Source organism: Pholis gunnellus (genome assembly GCF_910591455.1).
Source record: "Pholis gunnellus genome assembly, chromosome: 14".
Classification (NCBI taxonomy): Eukaryota; Metazoa; Chordata; class Actinopteri; order Perciformes; family Pholidae; genus Pholis; species Pholis gunnellus.
In genome coordinates this window covers 6,411,533-6,431,123 of record NC_136541.1, presented here as the reverse complement: position 1 = coordinate 6,431,123, position 19,591 = coordinate 6,411,533, and the positions used below count along the sequence as shown (strand labels likewise).

Sequence of the window (19,591 nt, the reverse complement as noted above, 5' to 3'; positions counted from 1 at the left end):
CCGAGCTATCCTAGGTTTCACTGCAAAACATCTTTGTTTAATTTGGATAAAAGGTTTCCATAAATGGTTGATAACATTGAAACTACTACAAGGCACCACAACTTTGTAACAATATGACAATTCTTTTAATTGAGGCTTTGAGTTCGGTGAGGTGGGGCCTAGTATTTTATTTTGTGGTGTGAGTGATTTAAATATTTTATAGCATTAAAAATCAGATAATTAACATTCAGTTCAGTTTACTCACAACAAAGTTGAAATACATTATATAAGTACAATCATAAGACACAATGGAGGTATGGGAAATGGGACACCCCGAGAACAGCGCCCAGACAGTAAGCAGACAATGATTAAAATATGTGTTTACCAGCATGTTGTCTAGATTTGGAGAAGCGCATGTAGGGTATTTTACAACAACATTCACAATCTATTAAACACCTCAGACTAACCAAAGATCCCAATAACTAACCAACCCAACCATGATTACTACATGGTAAGGATATTCATATATAGCCATATTAAACAGCCATCTTGGTATAATAAAGTACAATTGCTTTAAAATTCATTGCTCAGGTCTATGAGAAGAGAAAAAGGAAGGAGGAAATAAGGTCCAAAGAAAATAAAGTATGTAAACACGAGAACTGCAGATCCAGAAAGATATAGACAATAAATGATGTAAGTCAAATAAAACCTGAACTCACATTAAAATGCACCATATCAATATTAATAAAGAAGTTGGTCAGTACCTCAAAGTTACCACCTTTAAGCCCAGCTGTATATCTACAATATCATGTATATAACTATACACCACCATTAAAGACAGCAAGTAATGTAACATAGGACACATTTATACCTATACTTTAAAATGAAACTTCTTTCATACCCAACTGTAGGGAATTCCAGGAGAGAATACACACACTCTTGGCAGCCACCGGCCTTTCAGTGAAAACGATCCCTTTGAAAGAAAGACGACTGACATCAACATCCGCTGACTAAAAGTGGAGTCAGTAGAATATTGTCCTCTGCTGTTTACCTCACACACTGGCTGCCCTTTAATCTCTAATCCCTCAGACAACACAGGCCAGCGGACCCATTGTATGGAATTCCACGTCGCTCTCTCAAGGTGTGTGATTAACCCCTACTGTACATAAGAGCAAACATCACATCAAAGGCAGCCACAGAGGGTGTCTGCAGGTGACGGGTCAGTGGGAGGTGAGGGGTCAGTCGCAGGCTGGCAGCCAGTCTGAGCAGAGGTGGAGAAAACAATCCAAGAAGAAAGCGGGTTTGCTGAGTGGAGGACCACGGTGAGGGTTTTTTTTTGTACTGTTGAACCTCAAGTCCTCCATCTAAGCTGAAATCGAACCGTGGCCCTTAATAACCAAATAGTCCCAACGTGCCAGATGAAGAATGAGCCAACAAACACCGCCGCTGCTCATAATGCAATAAAGTAGACAGGACAGATTCATCAAAGGATTGGCGTAGTAATCTGTGAGTCTGAGTCATGTTGATGCCAGTAAAATATAACATAGAGTAGACACATTATATGTAAAGTATGTAAACCATATCAATATAAAACAATATATAAAAACCTGTTACATAACATGTGTTTTTGTTCCCATGCCTCTCCTGCATGTTTCACATGATTCCTGAGAGAATTTCTGTGTTTTAGTCTTCGCTTAGTTGTGGCGTCGTCACATTTTCTTTGAATTTCTTTGCCTCAATTTAGGCTCACATGTATCTCTGGTGATTATTAAAAAAATCCAGTTTACAAGGTTAAGATCATAAAAGATAATCTTGGTTTATTACAACTTATTTTTTACAGTGGAGAAGAGAGTTCAATGCCTTGCAACTTAAGATAACATCTGCAAATAGACAAATCACAAGCAAAGGATAGAAACCACTCACCGGGTTGACAGCACATAAAAGATGTCCTGTAGAAACACAGAGACACACTGCAAGTTGCCCACAACCTCATGGGGAAATTAAAAAGAAAAATATGCTTACAACCATATAGTTTCAGTCCAAGTACAAGCTACTAAGTGAACCTTAAGTTAAGATGATGTTTGTCAAACAAACTGCATACATTAAAGCATTTTTGTATATTTATTGGGCATCATTATCATAACTAGTCTTATAACTCAAATAACTCATTATATCCTGACGCACAGTAGCGCACATTCAGATGCAGGTCTTCTTTAAATTTACTGTAGGGTGATAGATGTATTAAGCAGGTGCTGGCACCCATGTGGAGCCAAGGTTGGGCAGTGGTGTTACTGTCTAGTGTCTATAAACAGAGTCAGCACAAACACACACACACACACACACCTCTTCCCACCAACAGAGAACGCGCCACGAGACCACACAAACTGTATTTACACCTTGCATTTCTTTCTTGCATAAACACCGCTGCTATTAATTGAGCTCCCGCTGTTTGTGTACTACTCTGGAGAGTCTTTTGGGAGAACAAAGATATTTCAGATTCCCCCTCCTCCTCCTCCTCCTCCTCCTCCTCCTCCCCCTCCTCCTCCTCCTCCTCCTCCTCCTCCTCCTCTTCCTCCTCCTCCTCCACTAATTGAGTGATTCAGAACAGGGCTCAGACACGCCGCCCCTGCGACTCTATCTGACTGGGATATTATCGGAGTGGCTGTCAGACGCGGGTCCAGAGCGGCTTGAGAGGAATGCAGCCTACAACTGTGGGCCAGCAACAGACCCTCTACTGCACACTGCAGGCCCTCAATCCCCCCCCCCCCCCCCCCACTCCCCCCCTTTCCCCTCCTCTAACCACCGCAGGCCAATCAGTCAACAGGACCCCAGGGGCCATTTTCAAAAACAATCACTCTCTCTAAGTAGTCAAGAGGTGCCAGGGCTAATTATAAACAAACTATTGATGTTCTAGCAAAGGATTGTGCTAGACTGTGCCAGTGCAGTAAATGTTTGTGTGTGTGCGTGCATGTGCGTGCACGTGTGAGCGTGTGCGTCAGGGTCAGAGTAAGGTTCTGCTTGACAGAGCATTCAATTGGCCATTTCACAGACCTCACCCGAAGCGAACACTCCATGAAGACGGCTACGGACTCATAATGACAAGTGCTTGGGTTAATCTGAAACGAATAACAAGAAGCTGTAAATAGGAAGAAAAATGATTGCCCAAATACGTATCTTGACACCTTTTTGTCAGTTTTGTATTTAAATGGTAAGTTCATTGAGGAATGAGTGCAATGTTGTGCCATATTCCATACCAAAGTAATTGAGAAAGCACAGTATTATATAGAATAAAGATTTCCAAATGCAAGGGACAACTATCCCTAAATATGCAAATGCCCTAAATATTAACTCTAAAATTAAAGCTTGAAATAATGGATATATGCAGAAGTAACCAAGACAAAATATTTGCCTTCTACAAGACAAACTGTGTGTTCCAAAACCCACACTACCATACTATGTAGTAAGTACAATACTTTTGTTAAATACAGTATGCCAAAGAAACCAGGATGTCCTACTGCATCCTGGTCACATTTTGCAGTATGCAAGCCAGCATGCTCATCCGGCTATTCTGACCCACAATCCTCTGCGCAGCAGATATATGAGCAAGAGGGTAAAAGTTCAAGTTGCAATGTTTTGAGAAAGTAGTTTGTCCCAATTGAATGCATACTGCATGCAGTACGTACTTTAGGGCAGCTGCAGTGTGTACAAAAAGTAAAAGTAAAAAGTTTGCGATTTGGAACGCTGTGTAAGAGTCTTCGGCCATGCTAACTGGTCTGTGAGGCTATATTTGACGCAAAGTGCTTTGGGCTAATGCTAACGCTTGCATAACAACATAATCACCATGACCATGCTAACAGGTATATTGTTTATCATGTTTACTGTCTTAGTTATGCATGCCAGCATACTAACATTTGCTAATTAGCAATTAACACAAAGTACAGCTGAGGCTGATGAGAATTGAATTAGTTTAGTAAGTATCAGGTCATTTAAACACAACAAGATGACGGCGGCACCATCAAGATTTCCTCATTATCAATCAAATAGCCTCAGGTCATTAACTTCAGAGTGACACCCAGTGAATCTGGTTTCACCGCTGAGTGTCACCCACTTTAAAGTAATGTATTTAGGTCTAAATCATGCGATAAGAGTGCACGCTGCTGGTCTGTGCTGTGTGACGGAGACAGAGAGCAGAGTGACAGACGCTCTGCAGAGCCAGAGAGTTCCATCCTCCTCCGGTTAAAACAACAAGTCTTTTCCGAGGAGCTATCGCACTTTGACACATGGTCTGATCCAAGAGAGCCGTATTTATTTTCGTATGGGCTACATTTCTTTCCTTTAAGTAATGAATTTTAAAAAAAACACTGAGCCTGGCGCTCGGGTGTGGAGATGTGTGGGAGAGAGCTGCGCGCACTGACTCACTGCAACCGGGAAAAAAAAAAAAAGATAGAGTTGGAAGTAAGGAATCCAGGGATAGGAGCATTCCCCTCATCCTTTCATCCTTTCTCGACCCTACAACCTCTCTCTCTCTCTCTGCTGAAGTCATGTTTTCAGTCCCCAGTCTCACAGAGGCAGCCAAACTTGGGAGGACTGGATGAAGTGGGAGACGGAGAGTAGTGGAGTTCAAGGGAGTGGGGGGAGGGGAGGGGAGGGGGAGGTTAGGGTTGTCTTGAGAGCAGTCTAAAACATTTAATGGCCGAGAGAAGACAGCGACTTTGTGTCTCTACACGATACGAGTATGAATCTGCATGGGCTTGTGTGTGTGTGTGTGTGTGTGTGTGTGTGTGTTTAGGTTAAGGTTGGTAACGGGTCAGCCAAAAAGAGTCGGGAGCAGCTCCCTCCCCTGAACACCCTCTACAGAACACCTTCTGCAGAAGGGTTAAATAAATGTTAGTGATGTGATAACCAGCCTGTTTATTGAGGGGGCCTCTAGCAGGACAGCTAGAAGGCCTGCTTGAGTTTCCTCTTTGATGATGTCATACCGCCAGTCCACCAAATCAGGCGCCCCATCTGTTCTTATGCATGGTTTCAGAACTTGACTTGAACTTGAATCGCAAAAGTAAATTGTCAAACCACTCACCGAATGGACACGATCCAAGGGTTTGCACTTGTATGGCGTGGCATGAAAAACGGTAATGCATAAAGTTAAAAGCACAAATACTCTTCAGCGTAGGTGTCAGTTGACACCTGCGAAGTGTCCAGTTTGGCGGAAACACTGACAATTTTGGTATGAGTGTAATTCGACACTTGACTTATTCTGCATTCAAGGCCATGATCCTCTCGATCTTGCCAAATAAGTCATACGTCAGCAGGCCGGTTTCCTCTGTGTTCAAATTAACAAATCACAGGAATATTTAGTTTTTTTCTTCAGACTGAAGAATGACAGGAATTCAGCTACTTGAGGAACAATGTGAAACCAACATCTTTTAGCGGTGATATCTTTTTCTCCATGTTGCATTGCATTGCAATTTTCGACAAGCCTGATGAAACAATAAAAAGGCCACCTGGGACTGAAAACTCTGAGGGTTAGCGAAGTGACGACAATGATGCTGGCAAAACCATAGCATGGTCACATCTTTGACAAGACCATCCATGTGTTAAAAATATATATTTAGCATGTTTATATATAAAAATGGAAGGAATAATTAAAATAAAATGTGTCTTTAATGTCATTCAAATTATTAGATTTTTAAGATGTTTGGATCCAAAATTCCAAATGATGTGTTTATTTGTGTGCGTGTTCTGGTACACAACTTATGAGGGCACATTACCATACTGTACACAACAATTATGTTAAGAGAAAAGCTTTGACATGAAATTCACCTCCGTGGTCAGTCACCCTCTATCTCAAATCCATAATTGAAAAAGGAGTCACAGAGAAGCCTTTCTCCAAAAATAAAGGCAGATAAACACCGATATACTAATATACTATAGTACGGCCCATATTATGAATCAGTGGTCGTAAAATTGGTAAATCATGATATAGATATATATAGTATAAAATACTCTTTGATGGTACACACCTACGACTCACCTACAACCTCACTGATCTGGCATAAAGATACCACAGCAGAGAACAATAGATGGCATTCACCTGATATGACTAATAAAATGACTTCCCACTGGGCTCTGTTCTTAAATTAGGCCAAACTCCAGACTTTTCCAAAGAAACACTCACCATAAATTTCCCCCTTTTAAAATGCTCCACCCCTGTTTTTTTTGCGTCCACCTACGTCTTCACTTTCTCCTCCTTTTTCCTGTTTCCCAGTGAGAAACAGTGAGGGTGAGGCCTGGAGGTGAGCTTCAGTTCAAAGTTGAAAAGGGCACCGCTGAAAAACTCTGGCAGGTGTTCAAGAAAAGTGGTGCATTTATGATAACACTCAAGTTGACTTGGTGCTCTTGAACACTGGCTGTGGATTTAGTGCAACTGAAAAAAGGGGGAGAGAGAGAGACGCGTCTGCTGTCAAGGTCAGGGACTCCTTTACTCGACATACGTGGCAATAACAATGCCGCACAGTGAAGCTGCAGCGAACGGCACCATATCTGTGCGTGGACTGTAGTCGGCCAGTTGAATTGTGCAATGCAAGTGAAAGCTTGACCTCATAACTGCTTAGTGTTAATACTGCAGGAATTTACTGGAATTTTGTTTTCATAAATGAGGACAGGAAAGGGTAACAGTGGAGGCATAAATCAGGGAATCTTTTTTTCTTTTTTCTCTCGTCTCAGAATAAGTGACCGCATGAGTGTAATAATAAACATCTCAGGGAGAGATTGATGTTGGATGGGCCTGACTGAGGGCACGTAGTTAGTAGTCTGTGCACGGGCTGTGCCAGCGTTGGGCACAAACTCTTCTCACAATTCCCACATTATTTGGGGGCGGAGCAGGAAGAAATGACAGACATAATTTCCCTGTGATCAAACATTGTTGGTCCGTACATTAACACAACCGATGCAATCTGTCCTGGGCACAAAATAATTGAATGTGCTGAAATTGGGAACTATTTTGAGGGATTTCCTCTCTTTAGGGCAGCGGGGAAGATTGGTTTAATTAAAGAGGGAAAAACAGGAAGTTTTAAAGTCACGTCTATAATTAATTGGTCGCCTCAGCCAAAGGGTCTGCCTGGTCAGGGGAGCATGAGGAAGCAGCTCTGTTGTTGTGCTCAGTCACTGGGTTCACACAAGACTTCATACAGTCCATGCTACTGGGGATGTTTTTAAAAGGAAAACTACACATCATTATTACTTGGGTTTCATTTTTGTAGGTCCGGCCATCAGTTAATATTTGCTGACATCTTGGAATGCAGCCACATTTTTAAAGTAAGTCCAAAGGGGCAACAACCACGAGCAGTCAGACAATCGTACAGAGGGAAAACAAGCTTGTATGAGGTAAAAATAATAAACCGGTAAAAGTGAGCTGGTCTTTAGTGTCGCTCATCATCCCTCATTGCACACGAAAAACATGAGTGTGAACTTGTTACCCTTCGGGAGACTCGACACGGAGAGCTGCCACCTGTAGAAGATGTCTGTAAAATAAAAAACATGTAAGCATGCAAAGGTGGTTTTCAGTGGCCTTTCTACTGTTAGAAGTTAATCAATGAAGAGACATAACTGTCTTTAGAAAATCAACCTACATCGATTCTCAAAACAGTAACTGTGATTCCAGTTTGTTTAAAACTTGTTTTTGTTAGCAATGTCACTACATTTCAAGATCTCAGCAACTACTTTGGTGAGTACAGTGCTATCATAGGAGATGGCTGAAGCTACAAATGCCAATTTTCTGATAATTTTCCTGTGAGATGTTGGCTTTGCATGTTCACTCCAAAATTAATATGATTGTTTTCGCATTGTAAATATGTTAAAAGTGAAATATATGGTTAATAAAACCTGACTACAATGACTGGTGAGATTTTAATGAGCAGCTGTCTCTTCTGTTTGGGAGCCTGCCATGCGTCAGCCTGTTATTTATTTTAGATGCTCATTTGGTTATCAGGAGTGTTCATAAGAGGTCTCAGTGGAGAGACGTCCAATCAGCAGGCAAGACAGGAGCCTCACTGGGCTCTTCTGTCAAGCTGCTGCATCCTGCAATTCATCCCCCATCTTAACTGGGTGGCTGTGCCGCTATCTTGAGCTCTAGCTGAAAATATATTACATTTCAAGTCTTCCCTGAGCCAAACGGTGTTTACACAAGCATACCTCGTTCTAAAGTCCTAAACGTCTGAGATGCTGTGTTGCAGTCTGGGTAGGAGGGAGGGCCGGTGAAATCCCACCAAAACTTCTCAGCTCTCGGTTGACCCAAATGAGTAAAGCGATGACTCCATGCAGATTCTCTAAGACCGGAGACTCTGAGCTAAATGCCTGATACCAGTCAGGAAGGCACCGTTTCCCCCGCACCTCTTCATCCAAGGCAAACACAGACACACAAACACAAACATACATCATGGAGCAAGGAAAAAAAGAAAATCCTGTTTCTGACTCCCTTTGTTGTTTTGTCCATTTCACACCAGACCTGACAACACAGATAATGCCAATGGCAAACTGTTTGCCTATACAAAATGTAATCAACACATTTCTCATCTTAAAACTGTTTTGTCCTCTCACAAACATGATTGACTTCTGATCATACATCACCAGGAGAGAATTTGCTCTCCCTGTCGACATAATGATTAGCATGTTGCTTGTTGACATACGTTTAATTGATTAAAACAGCCCTGCTGTGATTTCGCTGTTTTGTTTTTAAAAGGGCCGTGGTTCTGACAGAAATACTCCGGGAAGTATTGCATTTGGCGACGAGCTCGGGTTCCCATGCACGAGAGCGCTGAACCTAATTCAAAACGCCTTGGACACAAGGCTGACTGTTGGGCTAGTAGGAGAGGAGAGATAGCTGTAACCTTGCATTGAACTCCCAAGAATCTCTGCGTACTCTTTGGACTGCGGCAGCAGAAAATACTTACACGAGTTACATGATTTATTGGTTTCAAAGCCCAGACCCCTTTAGGCAGAGGGCTTGGTAATTAAATTAAGTTTCCTTTAGAGACTCACAGAGATGTTACTTGAAAAAAAAATGGCGTTGCATTTACAAAAAAAATATTCTATACCGAATATAGATTGTATTGACAATGCATGGACATAAAAGACTTTCTCCATTCAACTAGGTGGAAGCAAGGGAGTTTATAGGCCATAATAAATTAAGGGATGGAGTAAATTGCAGTTAATACATAAATCAATAAATAAACATAGAAAACAAACAATGTTTGGCTGGACTGCATGATCAGGGAGGTTAGCGTAAAGTTATGCATGAAAAGAATAAATTGTAACAAAATATGGACGAAATGATGAATAATCCACCACTGGACACAAACCAATTCTAGCCAAATCAAAACTATATTCTACAACACTCACACGTACCTACTCACAGCATGCTGAGGTGACTCAAACCACACAATAAAGCACACATGCAAGATGGCTGCTCTACCACTCAGTATAATAATATATAAAAAATATTAAACATTATACGATGAGCTAAAAGAATTATATCTCATAGTTCTACAGTTTCATTATTAAAATCATCATTTTAAACATATTTTTTTGAAAGGGAGCTTACTAACACCAAACAAAGGCCTCTCTCTCAGGAGTGTTTCAGTGCAGGAAGAAAGGCCCAGGTGAGCTTCCCGCCCCTTTTTATAGACTCTGCCCCTTGGTCCTAGTGCTCGACCTGCTTACCTTCCCTTCCACACTCATGCTGTAGATTCCACCATGGAACCAAACAATTGTCCTATAAGACTTTTGGAATTTACACAATTTACACAACACTTACAATTTGTGGGGACATATATGTCTGTACATAAGTACAACAAATGTACGTACCGTTGAATGTCTTCTACAAGTAGAAGGGAGAAGTCTATGTTCTACTCTGTAGTCCTTTGTTTAAATTAAAATAGTGTCAATGATTGATCACCAAACAGAAATGCTTCCACACTGCCCTCATTCAAAAACAAACTGTCTACAACTCGCCTTTACAATGACCTCCTGTTTGTGCCAGTTTGGCACACCATTGGTAGCACAAAGTTCCCAGCAGTCTGCACCTTTTAGGAGGAACAACATATTGAACAAACACAAAACATGACCAGCTTTTTCACTGGCGGACCAGGCATTTTAATCGCAACATCGTGTTATTTGTCTTGAATGTTTGCATATCAGAGTAGAGCTTTATTTACTGTGTGTCCCGTACCAGACGCTAAAATATTCAAGTAGAGAAATATTATTTTCCGAATAACCATGCATGTGTTATTTCTCTGCAGCGTCGAGTCTCCATTGGTGAGGGATGGAGGACATACCGGCCACAGAAGTTCTATCAACCAAAGGAAAAATGTTTTAAAAAAAACTATGGAAGGTCACTTGCTCACAAAAACAGTGAAATTCAAGGCCAAACATTCAACCCCCTCCTCACCTTGTCATCATCGCGGTGTTGTTTTTCTTAGTTGATTGGGTGCAGTGAGGTCTTTTGCATGGAATAACATTCCAAACATCAGTCTTTCTTAAAAGATCCCAACCACGTATACGATTATAAGGCCCCTTGTTATATTTAATGCTGTACTGTTGCTGTTGTTTCTGTTGGAGTGGGAGGTACAGAGAAATACTACCCAGAATCACATGACAACCCAACATCCCTAAAAGGTAAACTGTAGTGATGTGCCAGTCCAACACACCGGTTTACTGTTGATGCCAATAACTGACCTTATTAAACAGATCAAGTGATGACCATTATGTGACAGATTCACTTTACATACAGTTTCTTTGTCAATGTCATTATAAAATTCATTGTTTCCACTACAAGGTAAATTCAGTCACGGTGGCTCACGACGGGTTTTAAGCAACAACTGGACTGTTTATTCCAGTGTAACTGAAAGCTTCTGATTCTCTTTTAGGTTAAAGTATCGTAGGTTGTCACGGAACTTTTCCTTTTTAATCTTAAGAAAACATTTTCCTTTCGTCTTTTCCTCCACTTTCAGCCTTTAATCGCATCAGGCCCATATTCCTATTACAACTTCCTGCATTCCTTACAACACACACGTAATACGCGTCACTCTTCTTCGCCAGAAGTGTCATTCGTTCCAACGCCCAACCTTCCCTGAACGCACTCCCACTGTTTCTGTAATAAATAACACTGACTATACATAGTGACGTAATATCCACACTGTGAGGAACCAAACATTGCACTGGCATTTAGCTTTTATCTGCTGTTTTGTTATTTTGGGTTGAGTTTCTCATCATTGCTTTGCACTGAACCTCCCCTTTGTGCAACACACTTCCTGTGAGTAAGGCCGTGTGAGATATATTTACAACAGGGTTGGAGAAGGGGCGTTTATTCTTTCAGTCGTGGGTATGTTTGCTAACTGAGAAGGCAAAATGCTGTGTGCACTTTTGATGGCACTCCAAATCTGAAAAGACTCCGCGAGCAGCACGGCTATCGTGTTGTTTAAGTGTTGTTTCTCCCAGAATGTGCCCCCGTGTCTGTCGAGGAAACCCAAAAGGGCTGAGTCAGAGATCCAATCTCTTCCGGAGGCAAGGCCAGCGGTGCTCTCCTTTGAAAGGCAACATGGAAAGATCAGTGGGCATCTCCTGAGGGAGCCACTGGGCCACACTGTGCTGCTGCCCCGTGGCCAAACAGCCCTGGGGCCTGCAGTCTGCTGCTGCTGCTGCTGCTGGTGCTGGATTAGCTTGTTCTGTTTACTTTGGGAGGACTTTCAACCCTGTGCAGCCATCAAGATCTCTGCATTTTCCCTCTTTGTCTGTCTGTCTCTCTTCTCCCCTCTTTCCAGCTTTTGATCACGTATCCCTCCCGCTCTGTCCCGAAGCTGCCACTCTGTGGCAAACATCACTTTACAGATAATAACTGCAAGCTTGCCGTGTGCATCAGCCTGTGTGAACGTGGTGGTTGATGTGACCCTCAGCTCATGCGAACATCCATCCACATGAGAATGCAGGGAGTATTTCTGCGCTGTTGTGTTTATATTTCCTCCCTCGCAGCACCATGGATACCAGTCAGACAGTGCCAAGGTAGGGCCACCTCGTAAATTCAGAAACCTATAAATATTTGCTCGTGTTTTGAGTTCAACACTAGTTTGCATTTACATATCTGAAGGTGGTTTTGTAATTTATCAGCGTGGAAGCTCAAGGACGTAATGCCTGGTGGTCTCGGCGCACAAATTGTTTTTCATATAACACCCAGCAGCCAGTGAACACATGTCAAACGTTTCCATTTGCCATTTACAGCCAAACTCGACACTATTAACACTAGCATTGAAAAGAAATGGATGATGGATGATCTTTGCCTAAAACGAATGGCAGTGAGTGCTGTATGATTCTAATAAAATGTCAAAATAGTTTGATCTTTTGCAAAGAAAAATAAAAATAGGTGCAATTACAATGTTCATCTTTAAACTGTGGATGTGGCTGTTGTTGCTGTGTAGCACATTCCTCCACACTCAATAAACTCAGCTAAATCAATATGTCAAAGAGCAGACAGATAACGCTAAGCCCAGACATAAATCCTAACCATCTCTAAAATCTTTTCATGTGGTATTACTCACAGGCCATATTCGCTTAAGTACAGTAAACATTGTGACAGGTACTTTGAGCTGCTGGTTCAAGAGGACACAGGAAAGTGGATTGTGCTTTGAGCCTTCGGGGGCCGGTAGAAAAGAAAAAACTCTTAAGTAAAAAAGCTGTCAGGAAGAATAAAGGCTTGCTTTAATGAAACATAAGCAGAATGTGGAAGCAAACCACCCAGAAAAAGCTGGAAATCAAAATCTGCAAGAATCATTTTTGGTTTGAGATGCAATTTTTAAAAACATTTCTTTCCCCATATATATACATATCCATACGTATCCTTGCCTTGCATTAGCCAGTCTTGATTTCCCTTCCCAATCATGGAAACATCAGAGAATGTAAAGCCAGTTTGTGTTCCGCCAGGGAGAAATGGGGAGTTAGAACATGGCTATGACTGCCTCTCACAAAAGTATGCCTGAGTAATATTAATATTATGCAAGAGCGGGGTTCTTTCCACAGCTTAAAGAAATACTGATTCTTTTTCTGAAAAACACAGGGTAACTGTAAAGTCATTTGCATTACCAGAACAATTTATTGGACTGAAATTTAAATAAAATAATTTCTTGTAAAAATAAAAAATGAAACAACAGCAAAAGAAAATGAAGCGAAAATAAACATATTTAAAAAAAATAAAAATAAGTCCAGAAAAATGAACGGCATGCCCTTTTTGGATGAAGCAAGTTGTGAAAGAAAGAAGATAAGAAGTAACCCTCTTTATGCCAAGCCTCACATGTAACTGGTCAGACTGCCTTCAGGTTTAAATGGCCCAATGATTGTGTTTTGGCCTAAAATGGCTTTGAGTCACCGCCCACACCACCGCTGGAGGACATGGAGACAAACAGTGTGGAAATTCAAACATAACCACTTGAATTTTCATTTTGCATTCCAACCGTGCAGCTGTGAATTCAAAATCTGTAGCACAGAATCAAATGTGCATTCTGATGAAATCGCATATTGTCATATAACTTGCTTGATTCTATTATTCCCTTTTTCAATGAACACCTCATTGTGTTAAACTACTTGGCCATTACGCTCCCTTTAATCCTCACAGGGATTAGTCAAAGTCATCAAAATAACATGCGTTTTTACAGAGGTGACCTCACTTTCTGCTTTCTGTCTACTTTTGGTGTAAAATAACGCAGTTGTACATGCTAGCATTGAGAAAAGTACACATTTTACAGTGAGTTAGGTAGTGCAGTCAACAGTCTTCTTCTGCAGTTTATGTCTTGTAACATAAAGGTCAGTGGGCCCAAAGCTATTCTGGGTGTGCTTTGTTCAAACAAGGCATCCAAAGAGTTTTTGTAGTACCTTAATGCTACCCAACAGCTGACATTTCAGAATAAAAAAAAATTGCCTGAAAGAGTTGATTATTTGCATTATTTCAGTAAATAATTAAACAAAACCATTAGATGACATAGTCATTTATACCCTGTTTAAACCAAACTAGTTTCAGTCAAATACAGTAAGAGCTTTCAGTGGAAAACGTGCAGATTCAACACTACTGTAAAAACAACCCGAAAAAAAAAAATAGAAAAGAAGACATCAGAATGGTTTAACTTCTACTCTATATTGATATCTTTATTAACAATCATAGCCATGTTTTCAACAATGGAAGATTTATAAATACGTTTCTCTTTTGATTCATAAAAGTTGTCTTGGCACTTGTGGCATGATTCCAGTTGTGGAAAGAAAACAAAAACAAAAATCTAAATGTCCTTACAGAATATAGAGCTTTATGAAGCAGTGGTATCCAATCAACAGCTTTTTCTTCGGAGAGGAAATCCATTATGTACATGATGGCTTTATTTTAAGAAAGGAGATCTGGTTCTGTGCCATGGTGGATGGGATGAGATATCGACTGCATGGCGGGTCCAGACACCATCCAAAGTCGGCCACCTGATTGATCATCTGGCCAGGAGATCCCCTTTGTTTTTTTTAAGGCAACAAGATCCCCCACACCAATCTGGAAACCAATCCCAGCTATTCCACGCTCGGTTGAAGCTTGCAGTGTGACTGAAGGTCGCCTCACCCTTCTTTCCACCCTGTCCGACTCTTCTCGCATCAGCTGCGAGGAAGGAAACAAACATTGCCCACTGAATACTTCCACACTACATAGCATCCAGACAGAGGGGCCACGGATTGCCGTCCTTCCAAAGATTTAGATGTTCAAGCTAAGGCCATGGGGCACCAGGGTTCAACCCTCACTGAAGCTACATCTGATGGCTGGGACAGACCCACGCTGGTGTACAGGCCCTCCTGTCCCGGGTACTTCACCGCTGAGCCGGTTCCCTCCCCTGAGCTGGACAGCACAGACGAACTGACCTGCAACACCAAAGCAAATATTGCATTATTAGCCTAATTGTTTGATCAAAGCAGACATTTATTGAATAGAAAAAGCAGTTGTCTCTACGTGGAATGTGCTTGGTGTTTGGCTTTTGGACTGAGATGCCCAAAAAGCACCAGCTCTTGAGCAACATGAAGCTCATCTCACTGCATGGTGACAAATGCTACAAAACGTTCAGTTTGTGCACTACAACATATTCAACTCTGGCGATCCATCAAGGAAAAAGTTTGAAATGAAAAAGAACTGTAAAAAAATGGTATGTTTTAACAAAATATAAATTTCAGGTTTAATTAAAAACAAACTCCACATATAATATATTTCATTCTTTTAATTCAAATTTGGCAAAAATACATTTTAATCTAAAAATAATATTAATAATAACAAGTCTTACCCCTGACACCTGTCCCGTGGGAGAGCTGGTTTTCGAGCAATCTTCAGAATTAGAAGAAGATGTGGATGTGGGAGTCATAGAGACAGAGTTATTTCCTAAAAAATATATATATAAAATATATTGTTGAGATCATATTATAAAAAACAACTTTTTGATGATAATTATCCACAAGAACATGACTACTAATTATCAGTAACTCACCAGAGGATCCCTTCGTCTTATTCAAGGTCTTCGGTTTTCTTTTTCTTGTCTGGATTCCCTCTTTCTTCATGGCGAGCGGCCGAGGAACCTGCAGATTTGATCATTTATAGAGCCCAATTATAATTTTGATTTGTGATATGTGGGTATAAGCTTGAAATAAATGGGACATAACATCTTGACTCACCCCGTGCAGTTTTGTGTAGAGACCGCACGCGTTACACACGGGCTCTCCCTCCGCGTTTCTGCGCCACAAAGTGGTCGTGCTGGTTTGACAATTAGCACAGGACAGGCCAATTCTTCTGGAGGTCGACTGGTGACAAAAACGTAACGTTGAATTAATGATTATAATTAATACATAACTAGAACAGAGATGATGGTGGAGTCTTTGCCTGTCACAGTTAAATAAAATGTATTTAAAGTGAAAGCCACTCTCCACTAATTTAATTACACTTCGACCATTCACGCCCAATTTCCTCACAATAATACGCGTCCTATTATGATCTCCATTCAACTGTCATTTACGCACGGCTTTTGACAGGGTGTTTATTTCCAAGGAGTCTATACTTGACTTCAGATTCCATGTAAAAACTGTGCGTAATGCGCGTAATGGCACCAGGAAAAGATCTGCCCTGATTGTCACTCATTAAGATGTGATTAACCTAAACACAAGCACTGAATAGGATGACAGATGAAACGGCTGATTAATTATGTTAACAAATATCTCCATGTAAATGTGGTTTTAATCTAATTAAATCAGTGTTTTCAGTTAATTAAACTAAATGATGGGACATTTACTAATAGACCTCTTCAAGAGCAAATCTTCCAAACTCGCATCAACTTAATGTATGTGATTGCTGGCTGATACATTTATATGTAGGTTTGTGTTAATACATTTGCGCAAAAAGCACATGTATTTTACATTATCCGTGACAGATACAATGATACCAAAATGATTCGGTAAAAACCCCTGACCTATAGCTTGATAAATCACAAAAAGGTTTCTTTTCTCATTTAGACACTATGGATATCATCGGCGATAACCTCGTGTCGTTGTTTGAAACGATTAGGGAGGAAGTTGAGCGGTGAAGTGTCCCACTGCTTACCGTCCGTTTCTGTGGTTTAATTAATGGCCGGCTCAGCCCATTCATTTTGCTGTAGAGGCCGCAGGCGTTGCAGAGAAAGTGGCCCGTGCCGTCGCGCCTCCAGAGAGGCGTGGAGATGGAGCCGCAGTTCACGCACTCTCTGCTCTCCCCCATGTCGTCGAGAATATCTGAAACTAAAAAGAAAGACTTTAGTGAGTAAAGCAAAACTTGAAAAACGTGCCAACGGGTAGTACTTTTCACGAGGCACTTTGTTATCTTGGACTTCGCTATGGAGGGGAAAACTAATCTGCTCCATGCCTTTTCATTTAAACTTTTTAAAACGTTTAGAATATTCCATAGTTACACATATGTTGGCCTACTTATTTTCTTAATTGCAGGACTTACACACGTGCGCACTTTCAGACCAAATGAGGCCCAATTTTAAACATTGTGGTACTTTATCAAATATAGTTTGGGTGGGTTCATTATTTTTGGTCTTTTTAAGCTCTGGTCTCCGCAGGGAGATCAGGTTCAGTGCGAACTGTAATTTCAATGCCCTGCCTAAAGACGCATCAGCATTTGCATGCCTGATTAAAGGAATTTACTCATTATCGTTATCCTAAACTGTGAGAATGACAATTATTCCATCATGTTCTTTTCTACTTTGCATTCTCCTTTTTCTTACCCCCGTTTGGTCCTCGAATCAAGGGCGCGCCTCTGCTCTGCAAGGTGTGCAGCATCGTGTTATCAAAAGGTCCCCCGGTCCAAGGCGAGGGCAGCTGGGACAGCTGCGGTGCAACATATGGAGAGTATGGACTCGCGTAGGTCCCACTGAGGGGCCGAGACAGGCCGTACTGGTCTCTGCTGCTCACGTTCAGCGTGTTGCTGTAGCCGGTGTCCCTGGGCGTCCCGTTATTCATGGGCGGGCTTGGAGGGTAGTGGAACCGACTAGAGGTGTGCGGGCTCCCGGTGCTGTATGATGGACTCTCCGGGGCGGACTGCGACCAGACCGAGTGGCTGGAGACGGCGTGGCTGGGCTGCACAGAGCCGCTGGCCTGCAGATACGAGAGGCTGGGTATCATGGGGCCCACCCGCGAGCTGGGGACATACACGGGGGAGTTGGGGTTGGAGTGCATATAACCAGAGGAGGAATCATATCCAGACTGGCTCTGGGCTGCGGCGATGGCCAGTGTTTGGTACATGTCGGTCGGGTCCACCAGCAAGCTCGCCTTGTGCGCTCCGCTCGCGAGGACAAGTTTGCCGCCCTGGTCTAAATCCGTAAACAGCGGGATATCCTCGGCATGGGTCAGGGTGTTGCTATGGTGTCCGAAGTGAACGTAGGAGTGTAGTGACCTGCCGTCGGAGCGGCGGTGCCCCAGTGCGTCAAGGTCGATCGGAGGAGTCCTCAGCTCATCCGAGGTGGGACCGTCCCTCCTGCTGTCACCGGACAGGTAGGTATGCTCAGCCGGCGAGCCTGGGCTGCTGGATACTTCTCGCTTGACCATGGACCAGCTGTTTTCGCCCAGGTCCATCCAGGAGCCCTTTCCATACACCGTAGAGTTAATAAAAATCGTGAGGGAGTAGTCTACCCTGTAACAAATAATAAAAGAGTTGGAACCGTTAGGATTGTAAATCAGGAGAAAATAAGCTTTAATGCACAACTGCATTTTAAATGTGTCCCCAAAACATCTGGATAAATCTACCTCTGTTTCACAACTAGCTTTCATCTTTAAAAGAGCAGCCTACATTCTGTCAATTAAAAAAAAACTAACTATGGATCTGACTATTCCTTCTACGGCATGTCTGGCTCCGTATCATCTATAACTCCAATAAAACACATCCAATGCGCGCAGTGACTTCCATACTCCCATCAAGCGCTCTTAAAAGGCACTGCTGGACCCGTCCATGTCAAATCTCTGTCCTCCCACACACACACAAACACACACACACGTAACGCAAGTACACACACATACACATAACAGATAGGAAACAAAACGCAATATGTCTTCACAGCAAAAGAGATAACCGTTTGATAAGACCCAAAACAGATAAGAGGCCGAGAGGCAGGCTGGAGCGATAAAACAATACCCCGAAATGATGGTTGAGGTCCTGCGGCGCTCACCGCCAGATGTTTAGTTTGTCATGATGGAGAAAAGACGGTGAGAGAGAGAAAAGAAGAAGAAGGAAAGGAGACATTAGTCGCTTTCCACCACATACCTGCTAGTTATGTGCCATAGGTCGCACGCAAAGTTCCTAATAGCGAGCCGTTGCTTCTCCTGGAAGTAATGGGAAACGTTCGTGCGGTCTGACGAGGTTTATGAGAGGAGGCGCTTCTGGTGGCTGCGGCTGCAGGAGGCGGACCAATCATGAGGAGTGTGAGCGGCTGGAAACACGATGGGGGTGCCAGCCTTTAAACTCCTCCAATCAATCACACGGAGAGAGAGAGAGAGAGAGAGAGAGAGAGAGAGAGAGAGAGAGAGAGAGAGAGAGAGAGAGAGAGAGAGAGAAATATAATAATTTGCATTCACGTTTCAGAGAGTTTCCAACAACTATGTTTTGGACAGAGATGGAGCTCCACCCCTTCTTATTTGTTTTGCTTCTTAATGTAATTAAATGTATTTAATCAACACCGGTCTAAAGTCTGACCTTATATAAGATTTATTACATTTTCATTTTTCAAGCGTTGGTTTAAATCAGTTCCTGAAATATATTCAAAACGTTCTACCGATTAAAACGGTGAAACGTAACATTTAATTAAATACATTTAATTATTTTTTTCCTCCATTTTTACTTGAGTGCCTCGAGTTTAAACTCTATACTTCTACTTCACTAAATTTCAAACGGAAATATTGAGCTATTTACCGCTCTGTATTTATGTGAAAGCTTTGTGATTTATACATAACAATCATATGGTCGGTTGATAAAATAGAACAAATTATCACACAATGAAACTATCCAACAGCATAACATGGAATGAAAATGAGCTCC

The 19,591-nt window shown here is 41.9% G+C and overlaps 1 protein-coding gene across 3 annotated transcripts; it reads right to left on the bottom strand.

The window, feature by feature from the left end:
* Window positions 1-13,094: 13,094 nt before the first annotated feature.
* gata6 (GATA binding protein 6) lies at window positions 13,095-18,891 on the bottom strand. 3 transcript variants are annotated; one of them, XM_079173894.1, is made up of 7 exons: window positions 18,821-18,891; window positions 17,289-18,193; window positions 16,625-16,797; window positions 15,706-15,831; window positions 15,522-15,609; window positions 15,321-15,415; window positions 13,095-14,907 (listed from the first exon to the last, which is right to left on the bottom strand). In XM_079173894.1, the coding sequence occupies exons 2-7, from the start codon at window positions 18,133-18,135 to the stop codon at window positions 14,752-14,754; spliced, it is 1,485 nt and encodes a 494-aa protein (XP_079030020.1). In that variant the 5' UTR covers window positions 18,136-18,193; window positions 18,821-18,891; the 3' UTR covers window positions 13,095-14,751. The 3 variants fall into 3 exon arrangements, with proteins under 3 accessions (XP_079030020.1, XP_079030022.1, XP_079030021.1); XM_079173896.1 differs by having other exon boundaries at window positions 15,321-15,361; XM_079173895.1 differs by lacking the exon at window positions 18,821-18,891 and adding an exon at window positions 18,307-18,345.
* Between the last annotated feature and the right edge of the window lie 700 nt (window positions 18,892-19,591).

Bases quoted from the DNA above. Each gene is read 5' to 3' on its own strand.
- gata6 (XM_079173894.1), bottom strand. From the start codon at position 18,135: ATGGACCTGGGCGAAAACAGCTGGTCCATGGTCAAGCGAGAAGTATCC. The intron at 16,798-17,288 runs GTAAGAAAAAGG...CTTTCTTTTTAG, and splicing joins GATTCGAGGACCAAACGGGG to TTTCAGATATTCTCGACGAC. The intron at 15,416-15,521 runs GTGAGTTACTGA...TATATTTTTTAG, and splicing joins TAAGACGAAGGGATCCTCTG to GAAATAACTCTGTCTCTATG.